We start from the raw sequence: 22,788 nt of genomic DNA on the forward strand, positions 1-22,788 counted from the left end.
TTCAAAATGCCCTTTGCTTTGATGTATTTCAACGTAGGGCGATGAAATTTGGGGAGTGGATACGTTGTCCAGAACCGCTTCAAAAAGTCTAAAGCACCCATATTCCAAACCCAACAGGAAATGGGATATTCTGGATTGAATGTTGAAAAACATAGCATTTTGGGCGAAAACCAGCATGCACGTTTCAGACCGTTGCGCCGAGCCAGTACGTTGGATCTTCCTCAAAATTGGTGTAAGTGTTCATGAGACATATGAGATACTAAGTTGTGAAAATGGTGAGTTTTCGTCCACGGGCCTGACCTGGGCGGGGTACCAAAGTCAGGTGTTTTTTTGGCAACGCGCCAATTTCAGTAAATGATTAATAACTTCCTGATACAAGGTCCAATCTTTTTCATATTTGGCATGCATGTAAGGTGTCTTAACCTGAACACGACTGCATTGAAATATTTTCCATTAGGCCTGGCGCCCCCTTGTGGGAAGAGGAAACACCCTTTTTTACGAAAAAGGCTCCTCCTCCTGGTGAAAAACATCAATTGATCTCAAACCTGCATCAGGAGAGCCTTAAGACATGTCTTTAGGTATCTGATGAAAAATATTGAGTTTTCGTTGATGTTGCAGTATCGAAACAGGAAAGTGAAAAGACCCTCGGCATTTTCTCTCAAAATGGCAAATTTCAAGGTCTGAACATGCTCGAAAACTCACCAAAATGTGCACATACATGTGGCTTCATGTAGATTTCATGAATTTAGCAACATTGCCAAAAGATGTAATAAAATGGCTCAGTGGCGCCCCCTTCAATTTTTAAAAAAGGCCTGTCCTATTAGTTTTTTTCGACGTAGAGTGATGAAATTTGGGGAGTGGATACGTTGTGCAAAACTGCTCCAAAAAGTCTCTTGCACCCATATTCCAAACCCAACAGGAAATCGGGTATTATGGATTGAATCTTGCATTTTTGTCAAAAACCTGCATGCACGTTTGAGACCATTACGCCGAAGCAGTAAGTTGAATGCTTCTCAAAATTGGTCAGACATCCCAAAAACATGCATGGTAGGCTGATTGAGCACTCTAAATTGTCCGTAGGTATGAGTGTGCGCGTGAATGGTTGTATGTCTCCTTGTGCCCTGCAATTGGCTGGCAACCAGTTCAGGGTGTCCCCTGCCTACTGCCCCGAGTTAGCTGGGATAGGCTCCAGCACCTCCGCGACCCTCGTGAGGAAAAGCGGCATGGAAAATGAATGAATGAATGAATGTTCATGACACATATGAGATGTTAGGTTATCAAAATGGTGACATTTCATTCACGGCCCTTTCCTGGGCAGGGGAGCAAATGTGTCTTATTTTTGACAATACAATTCAGTAAAAGACTACTGTATTTTTCCGACTATAAGTTGTGTTTTTTTTTCTTCATATTTTGGTTTGGGGTGCGACTTATACTCAGCAGTGACTTATGTGTGAAATTATTAACACATTATGATAACATTTCCCATGTTATTTAGGTGTTTTGGACTAATGGTTTTGTAAACTTGTTAGCATGCTATAGTTATCTGAATAACTCTTAATAGCTATGGCCATTTTCATTTGCCATGAAAAAATAATAATAACGAGTGCGCTCCCAGTTGGGCGTGAAAGCGCCACAAACTAAATGCATCCATTTCAATATAAAAAAGTCAATTATACAATTGAACATACATTGCCAAAGGCAGAACGCGAACGTGGCCATAGCTATTAACAGTTATTCAGATTACTATAGCATGCTAACAGGTTTACAAAACCATTAGGCCTGGTGCCCCCTGGTGAGTGAAATTATTAACACATTATGATATAATTTCCCGTGTTATTTTGGTGTTTTGGACTGATGGTTTTGTAAACTTGTTAGCATGCTATAGTTATCTGAATAACTGTTAATAGCTATGGCCACGTTCGCGTTCTGCCTTTGGCAATGTATGTTCAATTGTATAATTGACTTTTTTATATTGAAATGGATGCATTTAGTTTGTGGCGCTTTCACGCCCACCTGGGAGCGCACTCGCACTTGTTTACGTGAATAAGCGCTCGCACACCAGAAGAAGACTGACAGCCACATAGCTCTGAGTGAGTGAGTGAGTGAGTGAGTGAGTGAGTGAGTGAGTGAGTGAGTGAGTGAGTGAGTGAGTGAGTGAGTGAGTGAGTGAGTGAGTGAGTGAGTGAGTGAGTGAGTGAGTGAGTGAGTGAGTGAGTGAGCGAGCGAGTGAGTGGGCGAGTTAGCAAGAGAGAAAGACGGCTGCGAACCTACGTTCATTGTTTATGCCTTTAAAATATCTCTACAGAGGCAACGCCTGCGTGTATCATCTTTTCTGTTGTTGTGTGTTTTCCACCCGCGAGCGGACACTTACAGCCAGTTGTGTGGTTGTTTGAATGGTGTGCTAATGCTAGCGAACGCATGCTAATCTGTTACATTATTGCTGTAATAGTACGTAATTATCATTTATTTACGGTGATGTGAACCTGTTTGCTATCGAGGACCAAATTGATTCAACAAATTATGCGGACATCCAGAATTGTCTTTTTGGAGTTCGCTGTCTATAGCCAGGACCGAGCGGTAGCGTCCTGGTGAGGACAGTATATTCGCATTTCGTTGTTTATGCACTGTACACTGTACATTTATTCAGCATGTTGTTCTCTATTGTATCTTTATATTAAATTGCCTTTCAAGATCACATATCTGTTCTATGTGTTGGATTTTATCAAGTAAATTTCACCCACAAATGCGACTTATACTCCGGTAAGACTTTTTTTTCCTTAAAGCAGAGGGGTCCAATAGGAAAGTCATAATGACCGTGTTCAGGTGCCTAATAAACACTTTTGTTTTGTTAAAGCAGAGGGGTCCGATAAGAAAGTCATCATGACCGTCGCCATTTTCTCTCCCCACTAATTCTGAACATTCAGACATGCAATATATCTGCCTGGATATCTTTATTATTATTATTATTATTCTTTTTTCAGGGCAAATGAAAATGGCCAATTTGGAGGCCTGAACATGCACGAAAAGTCACCAAAATTTGCACAAACGTGCGGCTTTGCGTAAATTTCGATAATCTTGTGTCGTTTTGAAAAAATGTCAAAAAATGGCTCAGTGGCGCCCCCTTGACCCTTAAAATTTTCAAAAAGGCCTCTCCTCTCAGGTTTTCAACGTAGAGCAATGAAATTTGGGGAGTAGATACCTTATGCCTAACTGTTCAAAAAAGCCTCTTGCACCCATATTCCAAATCCAACAGGAAATCGGATATTTTGGATCAAATGTGAAATTTTTATCGGTTCACAGTTTGAGTTTACATTTGGAGGCCTGAACATGCACGAAAACTCACCAAAATTTGCACATACATGCAACTTTGCGTAAATTTTGATAATCTACAAAAAAATTTAACAAAATGGCTCAGTGGCGCCCCCTTGAAATTTTCAAAAAGGCCTTTCCTATTAGGTTTTTTCAACGTAGAACGATGAAATTTGGCAAGTCGATACATTGTGCAAAACTGCTCCAAAAAGTCTCTTGCACCCATATTCCAAACCCAACAGGAAGCCGGAAATTTTGGATCAAATGTGAAATTTTATCGATTTACATTTGAGACCTTGTCGCTGAAGAAAATAGTTGGATAGTCTTCAAAATTGGTCAGACTATTCAGGAGACATATGAGATCTTAAGTTTTCAAAATGGTGAGTTTTCACTCAAGGGTCTGACCTGGGCGTGGTCCCAAAGTCGGCCATTTTTGGGCAAAATACCAAATTTAGAAAATGATTAAAAACTCCGTGATACAACGTTCAATCTTTTTCATTTCTAGCATGTATATGAGATATCCCAGCCTGAACACGACTGCATTGAAATATTACCCATTAGGCCTGGCGCCCCCTAGTGGGAACAGGAAATGGCCTTCTTTACGAGACAGGCTCCTCCTCCAAGGGAAAAAAATCTATTGACCTCAAACCTGTTTCAGGGGAGCCTCAAGACATGTGTTCAGGTCCCTGATGAAAAATATTGAGGTTTCGTTGAAGCGGAGAGGTCCAAACTGGAAGTGAAAATGACCGTCAACAATTTGTCTCGCCAAAAATTTTGAACAGTCATAACTCGGCAGATATGCAACATATCTGCGCCAAACTTTCCGTGTTTGTTGAGAGTCATACCCTGAAGGTTCTTGTAGGGGTCATTTGCATCAACTCTACAGTGCCAACTAGTGGCGACAGAAAGAAGTTTTAAAAAAGGCCTTTCCTATTGGGTTTTTTCAACATAGAGCAAGGAAATTTGGGGAGTAGATACCTTATGCAAAACTGCTCCAAAAAGTCTCTTGCACCCATATTCCAAATCCAACAGGAAATCGGGTATTTTGGATCGAATGTGAAATTTTCATGGGTTCACAGTAAGAGTTTACATTTGGAGGCTTGAATATGCATAAAAACTCACCAAAATTTGCACATACATGCGGCTTTGGATAACGTTCGATAATCTTGCAACGTTACGAAACAATTTAAGAAAATGGCTCAGTGGCGCCCCCTTGAAATTTTCAAAAAGGCCTCTCCATTTAGGTTTTTCTAACATAGAGTGATGAAATTTGGAGAGTCAAAACTTTGTGCAAAACTGCTCCAAAAAGTCTCTTGCACACACATTCCAAATCCTACAGGAAATCGGGTATTTTGGATTGAATGTGAACTTTTTATCGATTTACAGTGTGCACATTTTACACCTTGGCACCTAGGGAATTAGTTTGATCATTCTCAAAATTGGCGAGACTGTTCATGAGGCATATGAAATCTTAAGTTATAAAAATGGTGTGTTATCATTCACGGGCCTGACCTGGGCGGGGCGCCAAATTCTTCCATTTTTTCGCCAAAACACCAAATTCGGAAAATGACTGATAACACCCTCATACAATGTTAAATCTATTTTAAATCTGGCATGTGTGTGAGGTATACCAGCCTGAGCAGGACTGGATTGAAAATTTACCATTTGTGCCTGGCGCCTCCTAGTGGAAACAGGAAATGCCCTTTTTTACGGGACACACTCCTCCTCTAAAGGGAAAAAACCAATCTACCTCAAACCTGCATAAGGGAAGCCTTAAGACCTGTCTTCAGGTGCCTGATGAAAAATATTGAAGTTTCGTTGAAGCGGAGGGGTCCAAACAGGAAAGTGAAAATGACTGTCAACAATTTTTCTCTCCAAAAACTTTGAACAATCATAACTCGGCAGATATAGAACATATCTGCGCCAAACTTCCCGTGCTTGTTGAGAGTCATACCCTGAAGGAACTTGTAGGGGTCATTTGCATCAACCCTACAGCGCCAACTAGTGGCGATAGGAAGTCACTCGTTTTTCCAAAACATGTCCAGTTCTTTTCATGTTGGTCATTGTAGTTTCAAGACCTATTAAAATACTTTTTTACGGCCCATGTCCACGTGTCTCTGTCTGTTGCCGTGACGACCCTTTGTTCGCCATTTAAAGGAAATATTTTTTTTCAGAGACTCAGGCAGCTTATAGAGCCACAATATTTGGCACACTTGGTCGAATTGGCCAAGTTAGAAGATTAATTTTGGTTTTGAATAAGGGCTTGGCTGCACAGCTCAGTAGTGGCTCCTTTTTTGTAGTACTCTCTCCAATAGGGGTTTTTATCTCTTGGGTGTGGGAATGTAATTAGGCGACTTTCGAGCATGTTAGGTTCTAATGAGATGATTAGAGAGGAGGATCTGCCACCACCCTGACCTGCACACAGTCCGAGTTGCGTGGCGTCCGAGTTGCGCTAGATTGCGAGGGCCCGTTCAGTCCTGCTTGCAGGCCTAGTTATTAGGGCCCGAGCACTAGACGTGCGAAGGCCCTATTGTTTTGCAAAGGATTATTTTTTTTTTTTTTTTTTTTTTTTTTTTTTTTTTCAGGGCAAATGAAAACGGCCAATTTGGAGGCCTGAACATGCACGAAAAGTCACCAAAATTTGCACATACGTCCGGAAAATTGTAAATTTCGATAATTTTGCAACGTTGCAAAAAAATATAACAAAATGGCTCAGTGGCGCCCCCTTGAAATTTTAAAATTGGCCTATAACATTAGGGTATGTCAGCGTAGAGCAATGAAATTTGGGGGGTCTATACCTTGTCCAAAACCGCTCCAAAAAAGCATTTACACGCATATTCCAAACCCAACAGGAAATCGGTTATTTTGGATCAAATATGAAATTTTTATCGATTCACAGGGTGCACATTTGAGACCTTTTCGCCGAGGGAGTTAGTTGGATCATCTTCAAAATTGGTGAGACTGTTCAGGAGACATATGAAATCTTAAGTTTTGAAAATGGTGTGTTTTCATTCACGGGTCTGACCTGGGCGTGGTGCCAAAGTCGACCATTTTTTCGGCAAAATGACAAATTCAGTAAATGACTAATAGTTCCTTGACACAACGTTCAATCTTTTTCATATTTGGCATGTATGTGTGGTATCCCACCCTTAACACGAGTGCATTGAAATATTACCCATTAGGTCTAGCGCCCCCTAGTGAGAACAGGAAATGCCTTTTTTTACGAGACAGGTTCCTCCTCCAAGGGAAAAAAATCTGTTGACCTCAAACCTGCATCAGGGGAGCCTTAAGACCTGTGTTCAGGTGCCTGATGAAAAATATTGAGGTTTCGTTGAGGCGGAGGGGTCCAAACAGGAAAGTGAAAATGAACGTCAACAATTTGTCACGCAAAAAACTTTGAACAGTCATAACTCGGCAGATATACAACATATCTGCGCCAAACTTTCCGTGTTTGTTGAGAGTCATACCCTGAAGGTTCTTGTAGGGGTCATTTGCATCAACTCTACAGTGCCAACTAGTGGCGACAGAAAGAAGTTTTAAAAAAGGCCTTTCCTATTGGGTTTTTTCAACATAGAGCAAGGAAATTTGGGGAGTAGATACCTTATGCAAAACTGCTCCAAAAAGTCTCTTGCACCCGTATTCCAAATCCAACAGGAAATCGGGTATTTTGGATCGAATGTGAAATTTTCATGGGTTCACAGTAGGAGTTTACATTTGGAGGCTTGAATATGCACAAAAACTCGTAAAAATTTGCACATACATGCGGCTTTGGATAACGTTCGATAATCTTGCAATGTTACGAAAAAATGTAACAAAATGCCTCAGTGGCGCCCCCTTGAATTTTTCAAAAAGGCGTTTCCTATTAGGTTTTTTTAACATAGAGTGATGAAATTTGGGGAGTCGATACCTTGTGCAAAACTGCTCCAAAAAGTCTCTTGCACCCGTATTCCAAATCCAACAGGAAATCCGGTATTTTGGATCGAATGTGAAATTTTTATCGGTTCACAGTAGGAGTTTACATTTGGAGGCTTGAACATGCACGAAAACTCACAAAAATTTGGACATACATGTGGCTTTGCATAACGTTCAATAATCTTGCAACGTTACGAAAACATGTAACAAAATGGCTCAGTGGCGCCCCCTTGAAATTTTCAAAAAGGCCTCTCCATTTAGGTTTTTTCAACGTAAAGGGATGAAATTCGGAGAGTCGATACCTTGTACAAAACTGCTCCAAAAAGTCTCTTGCATGCATATTCCAAACCCAACAGGAAATCGGGTATTTTGGATTGAATGTGAAATTTTTATCGATTTACAGTGTGCACATTTTACACCTTGGCACCTAGGGAATTAGTTTGATCATTCTCAAAATTGGCGAGACTGTTCATGAGGCATATGAAATCTTAAGTTATCAAAATGGTGTGTTTTCATTCACGGGCCTGACCTGGGCGGGGTGCCAAAGTCGGCCATTTTTTCGGCAAAATGACAAATTCAGTAAATGACTAATAGTTCCTTCACACAACGTTCCATCTTTTTCATATCTGGCATGTATGTGCGACATCCCACCCTTAACACGAGTGCATTGAAATATTACCCATTAGGCCTAGCGCCCCCTAGTGAGAACAGGAAATGCCTTTTTTTACGAGACAGGTTCCTCCTCCAAGGAAAAAAAATCTGTTGACCTCAAACCTGCATAAGGGAAGGCTTAAGACCTGTCTTCAGGTGCCTGATGAAAAATATTGAAGTTTCGTTGAAGCGGAGGGGTCCAAACAGGAAAGTGAAAATGACTGTCAACAATTTTTCTCTCCAAAAACTTTGAACAGTCATAACTCGGCAGATATACAACATATCTGCGCCAAACTTCCCGTGCTTGTTGAGAGTCATACCCTGAAGGGCCTTGTAGAGATCATTTGCATCAACCCTACAGCGCCAACTAGTGGCAATAGAAAGTCACTCGTTTTTCCAATACATGTCCAGTTCTTTTCAGGTTGGTCATTGTAATTTGAAGACCTATTGTAATACTTATTTACGGCCCATGTCCACGTGTCTCTGTCTGTTGCCGTGACGACCCTTTATCCGCCATTTAAAGGAAATATTTTTTTTCAAAGACTCAGGCAGCTTATATAGCCACAATATTTGGCACACTTCGTCGAATTGGCCCAGTTAGAAGATTAATTTTGGTTTTGAATAAGGGCTTGGCTGCACAGCTCAGTAGTGGCTCCTTTTTTGTAGTACTCTCTCCAATAGGGGTTTTTATCTCTTGGGTGTGGGAATGTAAATAGGCGACTTTCGAGCATGTTATGTTCTAATGAGATGATTAGAGAGGAGCATCTGCCACCACCCTGACCTGCACACAGTCCGAGTTGCGTGACGTCCGAGTTGCGCTAGATTGCGAGGGCCCGTTCAGTCCTGCTTGCAGGCCTAGTTATTATTATTATTATTATTCTTTTTTCAGGGCAAATGAAAATGGCCAATTTGGAGGCCTGAACATGCACGAAAAGTCACCAAAATTTGCACATACGTGCGGCTTTGCGTAAATTTCGATAATCTTGTGTCGTTTTGAAAAAATGTCAAAAAATGGCTCAGTGGCGCCCCCTTGACCCTTAAAATTTTCAAAAAGGCCTCTCCTCTCAGGTTTTCAACGTAGAGCGATAAAATTTGGGGAGTAGATACCTTATGCCTAACTGTTCAAAAAAGCCTCTTGCACCCATATTCCAAATCCAACAGGAAATCGGATATTTTGGATCAAATGTGAAATTTTTATCGGTTCACAGTTGGAGTTTACATTTGGAGGCCTGAACATGCACGAAAACTCACCAAAATTTGCACATACATGCAACTTTGCGTAAATTTTGATAATCTACAAAAAAATTTAACAAAATGGCTCAGTGGCGCCCCCTTGAAATTTTCAAAAAGGCCTTTCCTATTAGGTTTTTTCAACGTAGAACGATGAAATTTGGCAAGTCGATACATTGTGCAAAACTGCTCCAAAAAGTCTCTTGCACCCATATTCCAAACCCAACAGGAAGCCGGAAATTTTGGATCAAATGTGAAATTTTATCGATTTACATTTGAGACCTTGTCGCTGAAGAAAATAGTTGGATCGTCTTCAAAATTGGTCAGACTATTCAGGAGACATATGAGATCTTAAGTTTTCAAAATGGTGAGTTTTCACTCAAGGGTCTGACCTGGGCGTGGTCCCAAAGTCGGCCATTTTTGGGCAAAATACCAAATTCAGAAAATGATTAAAAACTCCGTGATACAACGTTCAATCTTTTTCATTTCTAGCATGTATATGAGATATCCCAGCCTGAACACGACTGCATTGAAATATTACCCATTAGGCCTGGCGCCCCCTAGTGGGAACAGGAAATGGCCTTCTTTACGAGACAGGCTCCTCCTCCAAGGGAAAAAAATCTATTGACCTCAAACCTGTTTCAGGGGAGCCTCAAGACATGTGTTCAGGTCCCTGATGAAAAATATTGAGGTTTCGTTGAAGCGGAGAGGTCCAAACTGGAAGTGAAAATGACCGTCAACAATTTGTCTCGCCAAAAATTTTGAACAGTCATAACTCGGCAGATATGCAACATATCTGCGCCAAACTTTCCATGTTTGTTGAGAGTCATACCCTGAAGGTTCTTGTAGGGGTCATTTGCATCAACTCTACAGTGCCAACTAGTGGCGACAGAAAGAAGTTTTAAAAAAGGCCTTTCCTATTGGGTTTTTTCAACATAGAGCAAGGAAATTTGGGGAGTAGATACCTTATGCAAAACTGCTCCAAAAAGTCTCTTGCACCCATATTCCAAATCCAACAGGAAATCGGGTATTTTGGATCGAATGTGAAATTTTCATGGGTTCACAGTAAGAGTTTACATTTGGAGGCTTGAATATGCATAAAAACTCACCAAAATTTGCACATACATGCGGCTTTGGATAACGTTCGATAATCTTGCAACGTTACGAAACAATTTAAGAAAATGGCTCAGTGGCGCCCCCTTGAAATTTTCAAAAAGGCCTCTCCATTTAGGTTTTTCTAACATAGAGTGATGAAATTTGGAGAGTCAAAACTTTGTGCAAAACTTCTCCAAAAAGTCTCTTGCACACACATTCCAAATCCTACAGGAAATCGGGTATTTTGGATTGAATGTGAACTTTTTATCGATTTACAGTGTGCACATTTTACACCTTGGCACCTAGGGAATTAGTTTGATCATTCTCAAAATTGGCGAGACTGTTCATGAGGCATATGAAATCTTAAGTTATAAAAATGGTGTGTTTTCATTCACGGGCCTGACCTGGGCGGGGCGCCAAATTCTTCCATTTTTTCGGCAAAACACCGAATTCGGAAAATGACTGATAACTCCCTCATACAACGTTCAATCTATTTTAAATCTGGCATGTGTGTGAGGTATACCAGCCTGAGCAGGACTGGATTGAAAATTTACCATTTGTGCCTGGCGCCTCCTAGTGGGAACAGGAAATGCCCTTTTTTACGGGACACACTCCTCCTCTAAAGGGAAAAAATCAATCTACCTCAAACCTGCATAAGGGAAACCTTAAGACCTGTCTTCAGGTGCCTGATGAAAAATATTGAAGTTTCGTTGAAGCGGAGGGGTCCAAACAGGAAAGTGAAAATGACTGTCAACAATTTTTCTCTCCAAAAACTTTGAACACTCATAACTCGGCAGATATACAAGATATCTGCGCCAAACTTCCCGTGCTTGTTGAGAGTCATACCCTGAAGGGCCTTGTAGGGGTCATTTGCATCAACCCTACAGCGCCAACTAGTGGCGATAGAAAGTCACTCGTTTCTCCAAAACATGTCCAGTTCTTTTCATGTTGGTCATTGTAGTTTCAAGACCTATTAAAATACTTTTTTACGGCCCATGTCCACGTGTCTCTGTCTGTTGCCGTGACGACCCTTTGTTCGCCATTTAAAGGAAATATTTTTTTTTAGAGACTCAGGGAGCTTATAGAGCCACAATAGTTGGCACACTTGGTCGAATTGGCCCAGTTAGAAGATTAATTTTGGTTTTGAATAAGGGCTTGGCTGCACAGCTCAGTAGTGGCTCCTTTTTTGTAGTACTCTCTCCAATAGGGGTTTTTATCTCTTGGGTGTGGGAATGTAAATAGGCGACTTTCGAGCATGTTAGGTTCTAATGAGATGATTAGAGAGGAGGATCTGCCACCACCCTGACCTGCACACAGTCCGAGTTGCGTGACGTCCGAGTTGCGCTAGATTGCGAGGGCCCGTTCAGTCCTGCTTGCAGGCCTAGTTATTATTATTCTTCTTTTTTCAGGGCAAATGAAAATGGCCAATTTGGAGGCCTGAACATGCACGAAAAGTCACCAAAATTTGCACAAACGTGCGGCTTTGCGTAAATTTCGATAATCTTGTGTCGTTTTGAAAAAATGTCAAAAAATGGCTCAGTGGCGCCCCCTTGACCCTTAAAATTTTCAAAAAGGCCTCTCCTCTCAGGTTTTCAACGTAGAGCAATGAAATTTGGGGAGTAGATACCTTATGCCTAACTGTTCAAAAAAGCCTCTTGCACCCATATTCCAAATCCAACAGGAAATCGGATATTTTGGATCAAATGTGAAATTTTTATCGGTTCACAGTTTGAGTTTACATTTGGAGGCCTGAACATGCACGAAAACTCACCAAAATTTGCACATACATGCAACTTTGCGTAAATTTTGATAATCTACAAAAAAATTTAACAAAATGGCTCAGTGGCGCCCCCTTGAAATTTTCAAAAAGGCCTTTCCTATTAGGTTTTTTCAACGTAGAACGATGAAATTTGGCAAGTCGATACATTGTGCAAAACTGCTCCAAAAAGTCTCTTGCACCCATATTCCAAACCCAACAGGAAGCCGGAAATTTTGGATCAAATGTGAAATTTTATCGATTTACATTTGAGACCTTGTCGCTGAAGAAAATAGTTGGATAGTCTTCAAAATTGGTCAGACTATTCAGGAGACATATGAGATCTTAAGTTTTCAAAATGGTGAGTTTTCACTCAAGGGTCTGACCTGGGCGTGGTCCCAAAGTCGGCCATTTTTGGGCAAAATACCAAATTCAGAAAATGATTAAAAACTCCGTGATACAACGTTCAATCTTTTTCATTTCTAGCATGTATATGAGATATCCCAGCCTGAACACGACTGCATTGAAATATTACCCATTAGGCCTGGCGCCCCCTAGTGGGAACAGGAAATGGCCTTCTTTACGAGACAGGCTCCTCCTCCAAGGGAAAAAAATCTATTGACCTCAAACCTGTTTCAGGGGAGCCTCAAGACATGTGTTCAGGTCCCTGATGAAAAATATTGAGGTTTCGTTGAAGCGGAGAGGTCCAAACTGGAAGTGAAAATGACCGTCAACAATTTGTCTCGCCAAAAATTTTGAACAGTCATAACTCGGCAGATATGCAACATATCTGCGCCAAACTTTCCGTGTTTGTTGAGAGTCATACCCTGAAGGTTCTTGTAGGGGTCATTTGCATCAACTCTACAGTGCCAACTAGTGGCGACAGAAAGAAGTTTTAAAAAAGGCCTTTCCTATTGGGTTTTTTCAACATAGAGCAAGGAAATTTGGGGAGTAGATACCTTATGCAAAACTGCTCCAAAAAGTCTCTTGCACCCATATTCCAAATCCAACAGGAAATCGGGTATTTTGGATCGAATGTGAAATTTTCATGGGTTCACAGTAAGAGTTTACATTTGGAGGCTTGAATATGCATAAAAACTCACCAAAATGTGCACATACATGCGGCTTTGGATAACGTTCGATAATCTTGCAACGTTACGAAACAATTTAACAAAATGGCTCAGTGGCGCCCCCTTGAAATTTTCAAAAAGGCCTCTCCATTTAGGTTTTTCTAACATAGAGTGATGAAATTTGGAGAGTCAAAACTTTGTGCAAAACTGCTCCAAAAAGTCTCTTGCACACACATTCCAAATCCTACAGGAAATCGGGTATTTTGGATTGAATGTGAACTTTTTATCGATTTACAGTGTGCACATTTTACACCTTGGCACCTAGGGAATTAGTTTGATCATTCTCAAAATTGGTGAGACTGTTTATGAGGCATATGAAATCTTAAGTTATAAAAATGGTGTGTTTTCATTCACGGGCCTGACCTGGGCGGGGTGCCAAATTCTTCCATTTTTTCGCCAAAACACCGAATTCGGAAAATGACTGATAACTCCCTCATACAACGTTCAATCTATTTTAAATCTGGCATGTGTGTGAGGTATACCAGCCTGAGCAGGACTGGATTGAAAATTTACCATTTGTGCCTGGCGCCTCCTAGTGGGAACAGGAAATGCCCTTTTTTACGGGACCCACTCCTCCTCTAAAGGGAAAAAATCAATCTACCTCAAACCTGCATAAGGGAAACCTTAAGACCTGTCTTCAGGTGCCTGATGAAAAATATTGAAGTTTCGTTGAAGCGGAGGGGTCCAAACAGGAAAGTGAAAATGACTGTCAACAATTTTTCTCTCCAAAAACTTTGAACAGTCATAACTCGGCAGATATACAAGATATCTGCGCCAAACTTCCCGTGCTTGTTGAGAGTCATACCCTGAAGGGCCTTGTAGGGGTCATTTGCATCAACCCTACAGCGCCAACTAGTGGCGATAGAAAGTCACTCGTTTTTCCAAAACATGTCCAGTTCTTTTCATGTTGGTCATTGTAGTTTCAAGACCTATTAAAATACTTTTTTACGGCCCATGTCCACGTGTCTCTGTCTGTTGCCGTGACGACCCTTTGTTCGCCATTTAAAGGAAATATTTTTTTTCAGAGAATCAGGGAGCTTATAGAGCCACAATAGTTGGCACACTTGGTCGAATTGGCCGAGTTAGAAGATTAATTTTGGTTTTGAATAAGGGCTTGGCTGCACAGCTCAGTAGTGGCTCCTTTTTTGTAGTACTCTCTCCAATAGGGGTTTTTATCTCTTGGGTGTGGGAATGTAAATAGGCGACTTTCGAGCATGTTAGGTTCTAATGAGATGATTAGAGAGGAGGATCTGCCACCACCCTGACCTGCACACAGTCCGAGTTGCGTGACGTCCGAGTTGCGCTAGATTGCGAGGGCCCGTTCAGTCCTGCTTGCAGGCCTAGTTATAATTGCTCTTTACCTAAAAAAAAAAGTTTTATCCGATTACTCGATTAATTGATATAATTTACAGTCGATTACTTGATTACTAAAATATTCGATAGCTGCAGCCCTAGTTTCATTCTGCAAGTGTTGACGTCATGAGCAGCCGAATAAAGTCAGCAAACCACACGGATGTCTGACATCGTCATTTCGGAGCTTAGCTCGCTGTCTAGCTAGGGCTCAGCGCCACCGTCTGGCGAGGACAGTACAACGATGTAAAATGCATGTTTTTAGATAGTTATTTTGAAATTGGGGGGTATTTAAAGGATTAATTCTGACTTGCGCTGAAATTTGGGTTACGTTGCGAGCGTAGGAACGGAACTTGTTTGTAACCTAATTAAATAATTAGAAATATAGATATATATTTCATACATAGTCTACAATGCATAGTGTTTTTTACAATCACAGATTTAATTGGTGTTAAACTATTTTTATCACACTTTTTTATGGTTTTTAAAATGTTCTGATATTTTTTCCTTTTGTCAATTCCCCAAAGTTATTTCTACTTTCATTTTTCTCATTTGTTTGTACGTAGTAATAATAGTATGCAATTATTGTTTTCAGAAAATATCTATTTCTCAGTGGAAAATAAAAGGTTGTCTTTGAATTGTAATTTTTGTTATTTGCAGTCAACTTCCTGTAAGGAACACCCTGATTGGCTGGGTCGGCAGCGGAGAAGCAGCCAATGAAAACGTGGCAAAGAAGGAGGAAGAGGACTGGGCATGTCACCTGTGCACGCTCATCAACCGGCCCAATGCCAAAAGTTGCGACGCCTGCCTCTCTCCCAGAGCTCAGGGTAATACTAATATTTAGTTGGTGTAGTGCAGGGGTCTGCGACTTTTTAAAATATCTTTTTATACATTTTAACCAGTGTGTACAAAGTAGTCAGGGAATATATTTTAGGTAAAATTTAAAAACGCTTGAGTAGTCTGTGTTTACGAAGCTAATGTTCATGACTCAGAGAGCATAGAAAAATATTAGTTGTCCGATAATGACTTTTTAACTGATGTCCTGATATTATCCAACTCGAAAAATCCGATCCCGGTATCAAACTGATACTGATATATGCGGTCATAGACTTAACATATAATGGCTAATTGTATTGTGATGCCCCACTGGATACTTTAATAAAAATATAATGCTCACAGAACAAATCCCAAGCATCTGAGTTTGGGGACATCTAATGGTCAATCAGCATAACTGCTTTGCTAAGCTGTGACCAGCCCTTGTACAAAGGCAGAAGAGGTTGGAGGCAATATGCATATTGGCCCAAAATTTTATCTGATATCAATTTAACACACTTTTATCGGCCAATATTATTGGCTAAACACTAAAAATATGATACAAAAAACCTACACCTTTGTGTTTTTTTATGTTGGTAACAATTTTTATAATATTTGCTAGTAATATTTTTTCATCCAACTATTTTGTCATAGTTCTGTATTTTTGTCTAAATAATTTTCTGTAATTTCTTTTATCACATTTGGTTTGTAGTACATATAATGTTTCTAATAGGTTTTAAAAATGTTAAACATTTCTATGAAATCAAAGATTCTATTTCTTCCCAATACTGCTTCACCAATCACAAATTGTATACAATGAAATGGTCCAAAGGGGAGAAGTTGTGAGCTACTGGACTTGCAGGAGTCCATTAAAGTGTTCTATTGTATTGTTTTTGTCATAAAAGTGTGCATATAACAAGCTGTGTTTTATGGGAGAAGCTTCAGAATAAAGTTGCAATATCTCTTCAGTCCACAAAGACGAAACCTCTACACACTCCTCCACCGATCTGGTGCGCTACCCTTGCAACACCTTCACAAAACCCCGAGAGGAGCGCAAACTCAACTGGCGCTCTGTTTTGGGGACGTCCACCCTGCTTTTCTCCGACCTGAGCGCAGCATCCGGACCATCTCGTGGGGGACCGCCGGCCTCATCCAGTCAGCCGCGTAAGAAAATGAGAATTGATGGCGGTCCCTCTAACAAGTTGAGGTGAGTGACTCGCTCATGAATAACGATAACAAGAGCTCCCCTGGTCTGCGGGTACTCAAGTTTTATTTTCAGGTTATTTCCCACCTAACAAGACAGGTTGTCTCCCCCATTTGTCGGCGGACAACAGCAGGGACACAGCTCAGGTCCCGTTGGACCACTGCATATATTTACTGCACGTAAAAAAAGTTGCAGTATTCCCAAAAATAAAATGCTCTTTTGTTTTTCTTTGAAAGGATTTTTTGGGAGAGCAGATAGAAATTACAAGGATACAATGAATTTTTTAGCTAAAAATGCTGCATTTTGGTACCCTTTAAGAGCCAAAGTCACAAAATTGCAACAAGCAACATTGCAGACTTTTAACATGCCAGAACTGCAAATACGGTGCTTCATGTAGTAACTACTTTGCAAAAAAGATGGCAGAAAGTTGCCATATTTTCTTACTTCCTTGTTTGACCTCCTCTGTTAGCGTGCAGACATCAGCAGGGGCGCAGCCCGGCCCCTGCCGACCTCCCTCGTGTGCTTCCCACGGCCGCCCGGCTCACATGCGAGTCGTCCACAAGGATGGCGACAATAAAGGACGGCGGTTTTATACTTGCTCACTGCCCCGGGAGACAAAGTGCGATTTTTTTGAGGTGAGGAGTCTTAATCCCTGCATACATACACTTTTAATAGGGTTGCACTTGCACAGATACCATTCCGACACCAGGCTGCATGATATGAGCCAATGCCGATCCAGTACCGATACCATGTTTTTTGAAAAGAAAAAAAATATATATATATTTTTTAATACTAAACTACTTCACACGAGAGCTGCAGCTATCGAATATTTTAGTAATCGAGTATTCGACTAAAAAAATTTATCGACTACCGTAATTTCCCGAATATAAGGCGCACCCGTGTATAATGCGCACCCCAAATTTACTTGTAAAATCTAGGGAAAATTATTGTACCCGTTTATAACGAGCACCCTAATTTTAGCACCAATAAATAGAAGAATACAAGAAAACAGCTCGTGTACAGATACAGAAATGTCATTTTACTGACTGGTGAAACACAGCACAAGGATAGCACATTGGTAGTTCAAAACATTACAATAAACTGACAATATTTACGGTAATTATATGATTTGACAACTTCTCCGACTTACCAGAATCTAGGAGAAAACAAAACAGATGTGACTTTTCTTTTAAAAGCTGCTGTATAACTTGCTCGTTTCATCATGATGAATAAATGTTTCTTCCATGGATTGATACGGTAAAATAAAAGTGGGGACTGAAGTCGGAAAGCGGAAAAAGCGCATTGCTGTGGACCGTAACAAGAGGAACTATTGTTATTTGCGTTTGAGTTTCCTGAGGGACAGATATATAGTTGACAGACACAGGAACTCTGTGTTGTGTTACGTTTGTTATGGTCCGAGTTGCAATAAACGTTGACTCAAATGAGTTCAAGAAACTAAATTCTGTGCTTTATGAAGAGTGAAAAAAGCAGAATTTAACACAGACGAAATCATTCGACCAATCAGTGTGGTATTACCGAAACAAAATGGTGACATCATGTACCGTAATGGTTGGCAATGGATCGCCGCATACGTTTTCTTCAACACAACATGGCCGTGTCAATAAAAAAAAATCTTTAGTCTTTAGATATATATATAATACAGTGGGGAGAAGAAGTATTTGATACACTGCCGATTTTGCTGGTTTTCCCACTTGCAAGCCATGTAGAGGTCTGTAATTTGTATCATAAGTTCTCTTCAACTGCGAGGGACGGGATCTAATACAAAAATCCAGAAAATCACATTGTATAATTTTTAAATAATAAATTTGTATTTAACTGCATGAAATAAGTATTTGATACATTACAAACTAGTAAATATTTCGGCTCTTAGTTCTTTTTTAATAACCCCTCCTGTTCTCCTTCATTACCGGAAGTAACTGCACCTGTTTGAAATTGTTACCTGTATAAAAGACACCTGTTCACATGCTCAGACAAACAAACTCCAACCTCTCCACAATGGCCAGGACCAAAGAGCTGTGTAAGGACATGAGGGATAAAATAATAGACCTGCACAAGGCTGGGATGGGCTCCCCACTGTATATTTCTGTCTCCATCCATGTACCCTTTTATAATTAACACCCATGATTTTACAAGTTGATTTTGGGGGAAAAAGTGCGCGTTATATTCGGGAAATTACAGTAAACGAGTAATCGGATAAAACATATATTATTGTAGGTAAAGAGCAATTATAAATAGACATTTCATCTAATATTGAACTATATTCAGTCAATCAATGTCTTTATTTTTGATGTATATTGTTGAAAACAGCCAACAATTGCATCTCAGATTTGACTAGATAAAAAAACTAATTCATTGCTTTCACTCAAAAAACTTATTTCTTATCTAAAAATGTCATTACGCTTGATAACACAAATCACTTAAAAGTTAGGTGTTTGTCCCATGTGTTTCAATTGAATTTCCATTTGTGTCAAGCTATTTTTAAGTTCTAGTTACATTTTAAGTAAGTCTAAACCTCAAGTCCTGATAGGATTTTGAAGTCTAAACTGCGAGTCCCTGACAGAATTTTGAGTTTGTGCAGTGTTCAAAATAAATGTATGATACCTGCTATTTTGGAGCCCATTAGGGACTAGTGCTACTTGGTGTTTTATCCAGCAATGATTACTGATCTAAAATTGACAGTTAGCTTTATTATGTTTTTATTTTACACCCTCATCTCTACAGCGCAATGTTTTTACGGATTAATTAAAGCCTGTATGTAAGACACGTTAGCCACGCATCGACAGTAGTCATAATTAATAGAAACCTGGCCCTCCGCAGGGCTAACGTTACGTGAGCAAGGGACAGTAATGTTAATCTTATTTATTAGCACTGAGAAGTCTACTGCTTTAAGATGGCGGCTGTTTACTCATGCCGCCAAGTCTGTCCTTTCGCATCTAGTTCTATATACATGTGATATCTATGAGACGCATCAGACGCTACCTGCGACTGCCGTAGCATCATGCGGGCGTAGTTTTTAGCAATGTTGGCATAGTTTGTAGCGGCTGCCGGCTGCAGTCAGATATTATTGCTTCTTCCTCTACGCACGTGACGTCTGCGCGTTATCCCGCATTTAAAGTAGTCCGGGCAAAACGTGATGCTTAGAGCTGGCAAAATTAAACGATTCCTCGAGGCGAATAAAATCACTTGAATCAGTTTTTAAACTCGAGTTACTCGAGTTGCTCAAGTATTTGTTTCAGCTCAACTGCATACCCACTTGAATGTAATGAAAGTAATTGCTGACATGGCCTGGTCAGACACTGCTTAACTCATTGTCTGCTGGATGTCTACGTTCATTTGTTGCTTTCCCTCCCACTTCAAATGGATTGAATGTCTACTAGTGATGAACCCATTAAAATTCATATTAAAAATGTTTTTTTCAGGGTCTATGCGGGTCATTAACCCTTTAACACCGAACGTGTCGGCAGCGACGCGATTACGCATATCGTCTTTGAAGCTTCGTCACGCTGTAATTACTAGAGCTGGGAATCTTTAGGCACCTAACGATTCGATTACGATTACGATTCAGAGGCTCCGATTCGATTATAAAACGATTATTGATGCACCCCCCTCCTTTTTAAATTAAAAAAAATTTTTTTTTTAATGTTTTATACATTAGTTCCAAAATTGTTAAAAAAATACTCTCAGGCTAAACCAAACTACTATTTCAGTATCAAGTTAACATATAGCAGTAAACAAATATACAAAAATAACAGTAAATAAAAAACTCCAGTCCCCATTCTGTATCAGCAGCTTTAAACTACATTCAATCAATTTAATGTTGTGAATCAACCGTTAAAGTTGTTAAAATTGCTCCCGTTATTCCATAATTTACCTTTTGTCTACTTTCGACACGTGAAAGTTTTAAAACTATTATAAAAGATAGATTCAAGTCAATATTTTACAGATTTAGGAGTATTTTAGATAAAAAGTTCATTAGGTTTGCTTGGAAGGTTCGCTACAACAGCCTTGTAGGGAAGTGTACTGCTTTAAGATGGCGGCCGTTTACTAGCGCTTGCATCTAGCTTTTTGTAGATGTGCTGCTAACGCTACCGAAGCAATATTGCCTCTAGTCCTATATAAATGATATCTACCGTAACATTATGTGGATGTACTTTGTAGCAGCTTTTCGGCAGCAGTCAGGTATGTTGTTGTGTGTTTTTTTTTTATCTCGTGGCATGAGTTGAGCTAGAGCCGTGAGTTGAGCATTGGCATTACCCTGAATTGAACTGAACTACTTGTCAATATTTTTAAAATACTTTTTTTCAATGTTATATAATTTTTTTCTTTACTATAATCTTTTCAATTTTTATATAGATGCGTGTTCGAGAAGCTTGATTGCATGTAGTATTTACTTTTGATAAGGTGATGGGTACAACACCTAACTTCACAAAGAGACATCCTCCAAACCCTTTTTGTGTTAGATGATATATATAATTTTTTTCCTCACTATTCTGCACTGTATATAACCTGTTTTTACCATAGTATGTATAAAGGCCAAAAACGCCTATGACCATACCTGCTGTTTGTGTTGGATTGTCAAACATAAAACGATTCAATCTTATTTTTTTTCTACTGAATGTTTATCATAACAAGTTGAATAAATATGATCAACCTTCAAAACGGTTGGTCGAGCATGTTTGGTTGTCAGTGGGACGTCAACATTACAAATTTTGAAAGAAGATTTGGGGATTTTTTTGTCTTTTTCGGTCCAAAATATGGATTAAAATTGGTCAGTGAAGAAAACAACAGTTTGGACATGAAGTTCAAGGTGTCCTGAAAAAAGGGACCCAATTTGGCCATTGTAAACAATTTTTTCTTTGAAATATAAAGGCAACATCAAATGCATGCAAATTCGGCCAAAATAGGCTTAGGTGTTAAAGGGTTAAAAAGCATTAAAAGTCATTAAATTCAAATCTTAAAAAACATTGAATGTCGAGGCATTAAAAATTATGTAAACTTGACAGTTAAAAAAACTTTTTTTTTTTTTTTTACATGATTTATTTGTGTTTTCTGATATCGGGTAGCCGGGATACGAGAACACAAGATGGTATCAGCTCTCTTAACCGGCATTGATCTTATCGGCAACCGATAATATCGGTCAATAAACGCCTTAAAAGTGAATGTAGAAGCCTTATACCTTTGTACAAGGACTGGTCACAGCTTAGCGCATGGCGAAAAAAATAAATGAACAATAAATGATTAAAAAACAATGAATTATAAACTCAATACATACCTCATCCACTGTACTGAAGCTGCTTCCCTTTGATGTTATTTTGAGCCAGAAGCACTGTGTGAACTGTATGTGATATAGCAGTTCCTTATTGGCACTCTGCAGGTGCACTTGATCCAAAAAAGTGATGTTTGCACTATTTTGATTTCGACAATAAATATCATGGTGCAATAGAGGCACTTTTCCCCATAACTTCAGTGGAAGATGTTCTGTTATTTTTTCACAGAATGCTTATTGGAAAACCTTGAAGTTGTTACATTATTAAAGTATACAGTGGGACATTAAATACAATTAGCCATAATATGTTAAGTCGACCACTGTATTTATCGGTACTGGTTTGATATTGGTATCGGATTTTTAGAGTTGAACAATATCGGGTATCAGTTAAAAAGTAATTACCGGACAACTCACAATTTGTGTGTGTGAAACTATCTGCAGTTGGGTATGGGCATTGAATTAAAGTGGTATTGAATATGGCATTAAAACTATTGAATCAAATTTGTTGATATGTGTACATACCCTCTTCTTAGTACTCGCAGATATTCATGGTGTCATTTTAGCGCAGTATCGGTACCGATACTGGTATCAGCAATGGTGCAACACTACTTTGGAGCATGAACTTTATTATGAGACAGTCTACAAAAGATCACATCACATCAGAAAGCTTTTCAGTCGCTGTTAATGGGTCTGGACACAAAACTGCTAAAAACACTCAAGAATGGCTAAAAGCACATTATCGGACTATTCCAAGTACCGGTAGTCTTTTGTGAGGTATATCCTTTTGAAGTGGAACTAGCTGAAACATGCCATCTATAGAAAACACCCTTCAAACCTGAAACAACTCGAGCAGTTAGCTCTTGAAAAGTAGGTCTAAGTACCCGCACAAGAGGTAAAAAAGTCTTATTGAAAGATACGAAAATAGCAATGTAGCATGCTTCAAAATGTTGTGTCAAAAATATTAAGAGTACTTACGTTCACCATCATTTTTGTCGAGGCCTTTTCATATTTGTTTTGGAGTAAAAGTTTAAAAGCAAAGTCCGATTTCCCA

General features: G+C 39.6%; 1 protein-coding gene across 1 annotated transcript in view; it reads left to right on the forward strand.

Annotated features, from left to right (window-relative positions):
• neil3 (nei-like DNA glycosylase 3) overlaps window positions 1-22,788 on the forward strand; it is a 62,121-nt gene that overhangs the window by 36,044 nt on the left and 3,289 nt on the right. The window contains exons 7-9 of the mRNA XM_057850070.1: window positions 15,094-15,260; window positions 16,216-16,453; window positions 16,920-17,085. Coding sequence (XP_057706053.1) covers window positions 15,094-15,260; window positions 16,216-16,453; window positions 16,920-17,085 — 571 coding nt within the window. The remainder of the gene's footprint in view (window positions 1-15,093; window positions 15,261-16,215; window positions 16,454-16,919; window positions 17,086-22,788) is intronic.

Source organism: Corythoichthys intestinalis, chromosome 11 (genome assembly GCF_030265065.1).
Source record: "Corythoichthys intestinalis isolate RoL2023-P3 chromosome 11, ASM3026506v1, whole genome shotgun sequence".
In the NCBI taxonomy this organism is placed as follows: domain Eukaryota; kingdom Metazoa; phylum Chordata; class Actinopteri; order Syngnathiformes; family Syngnathidae; genus Corythoichthys; species Corythoichthys intestinalis.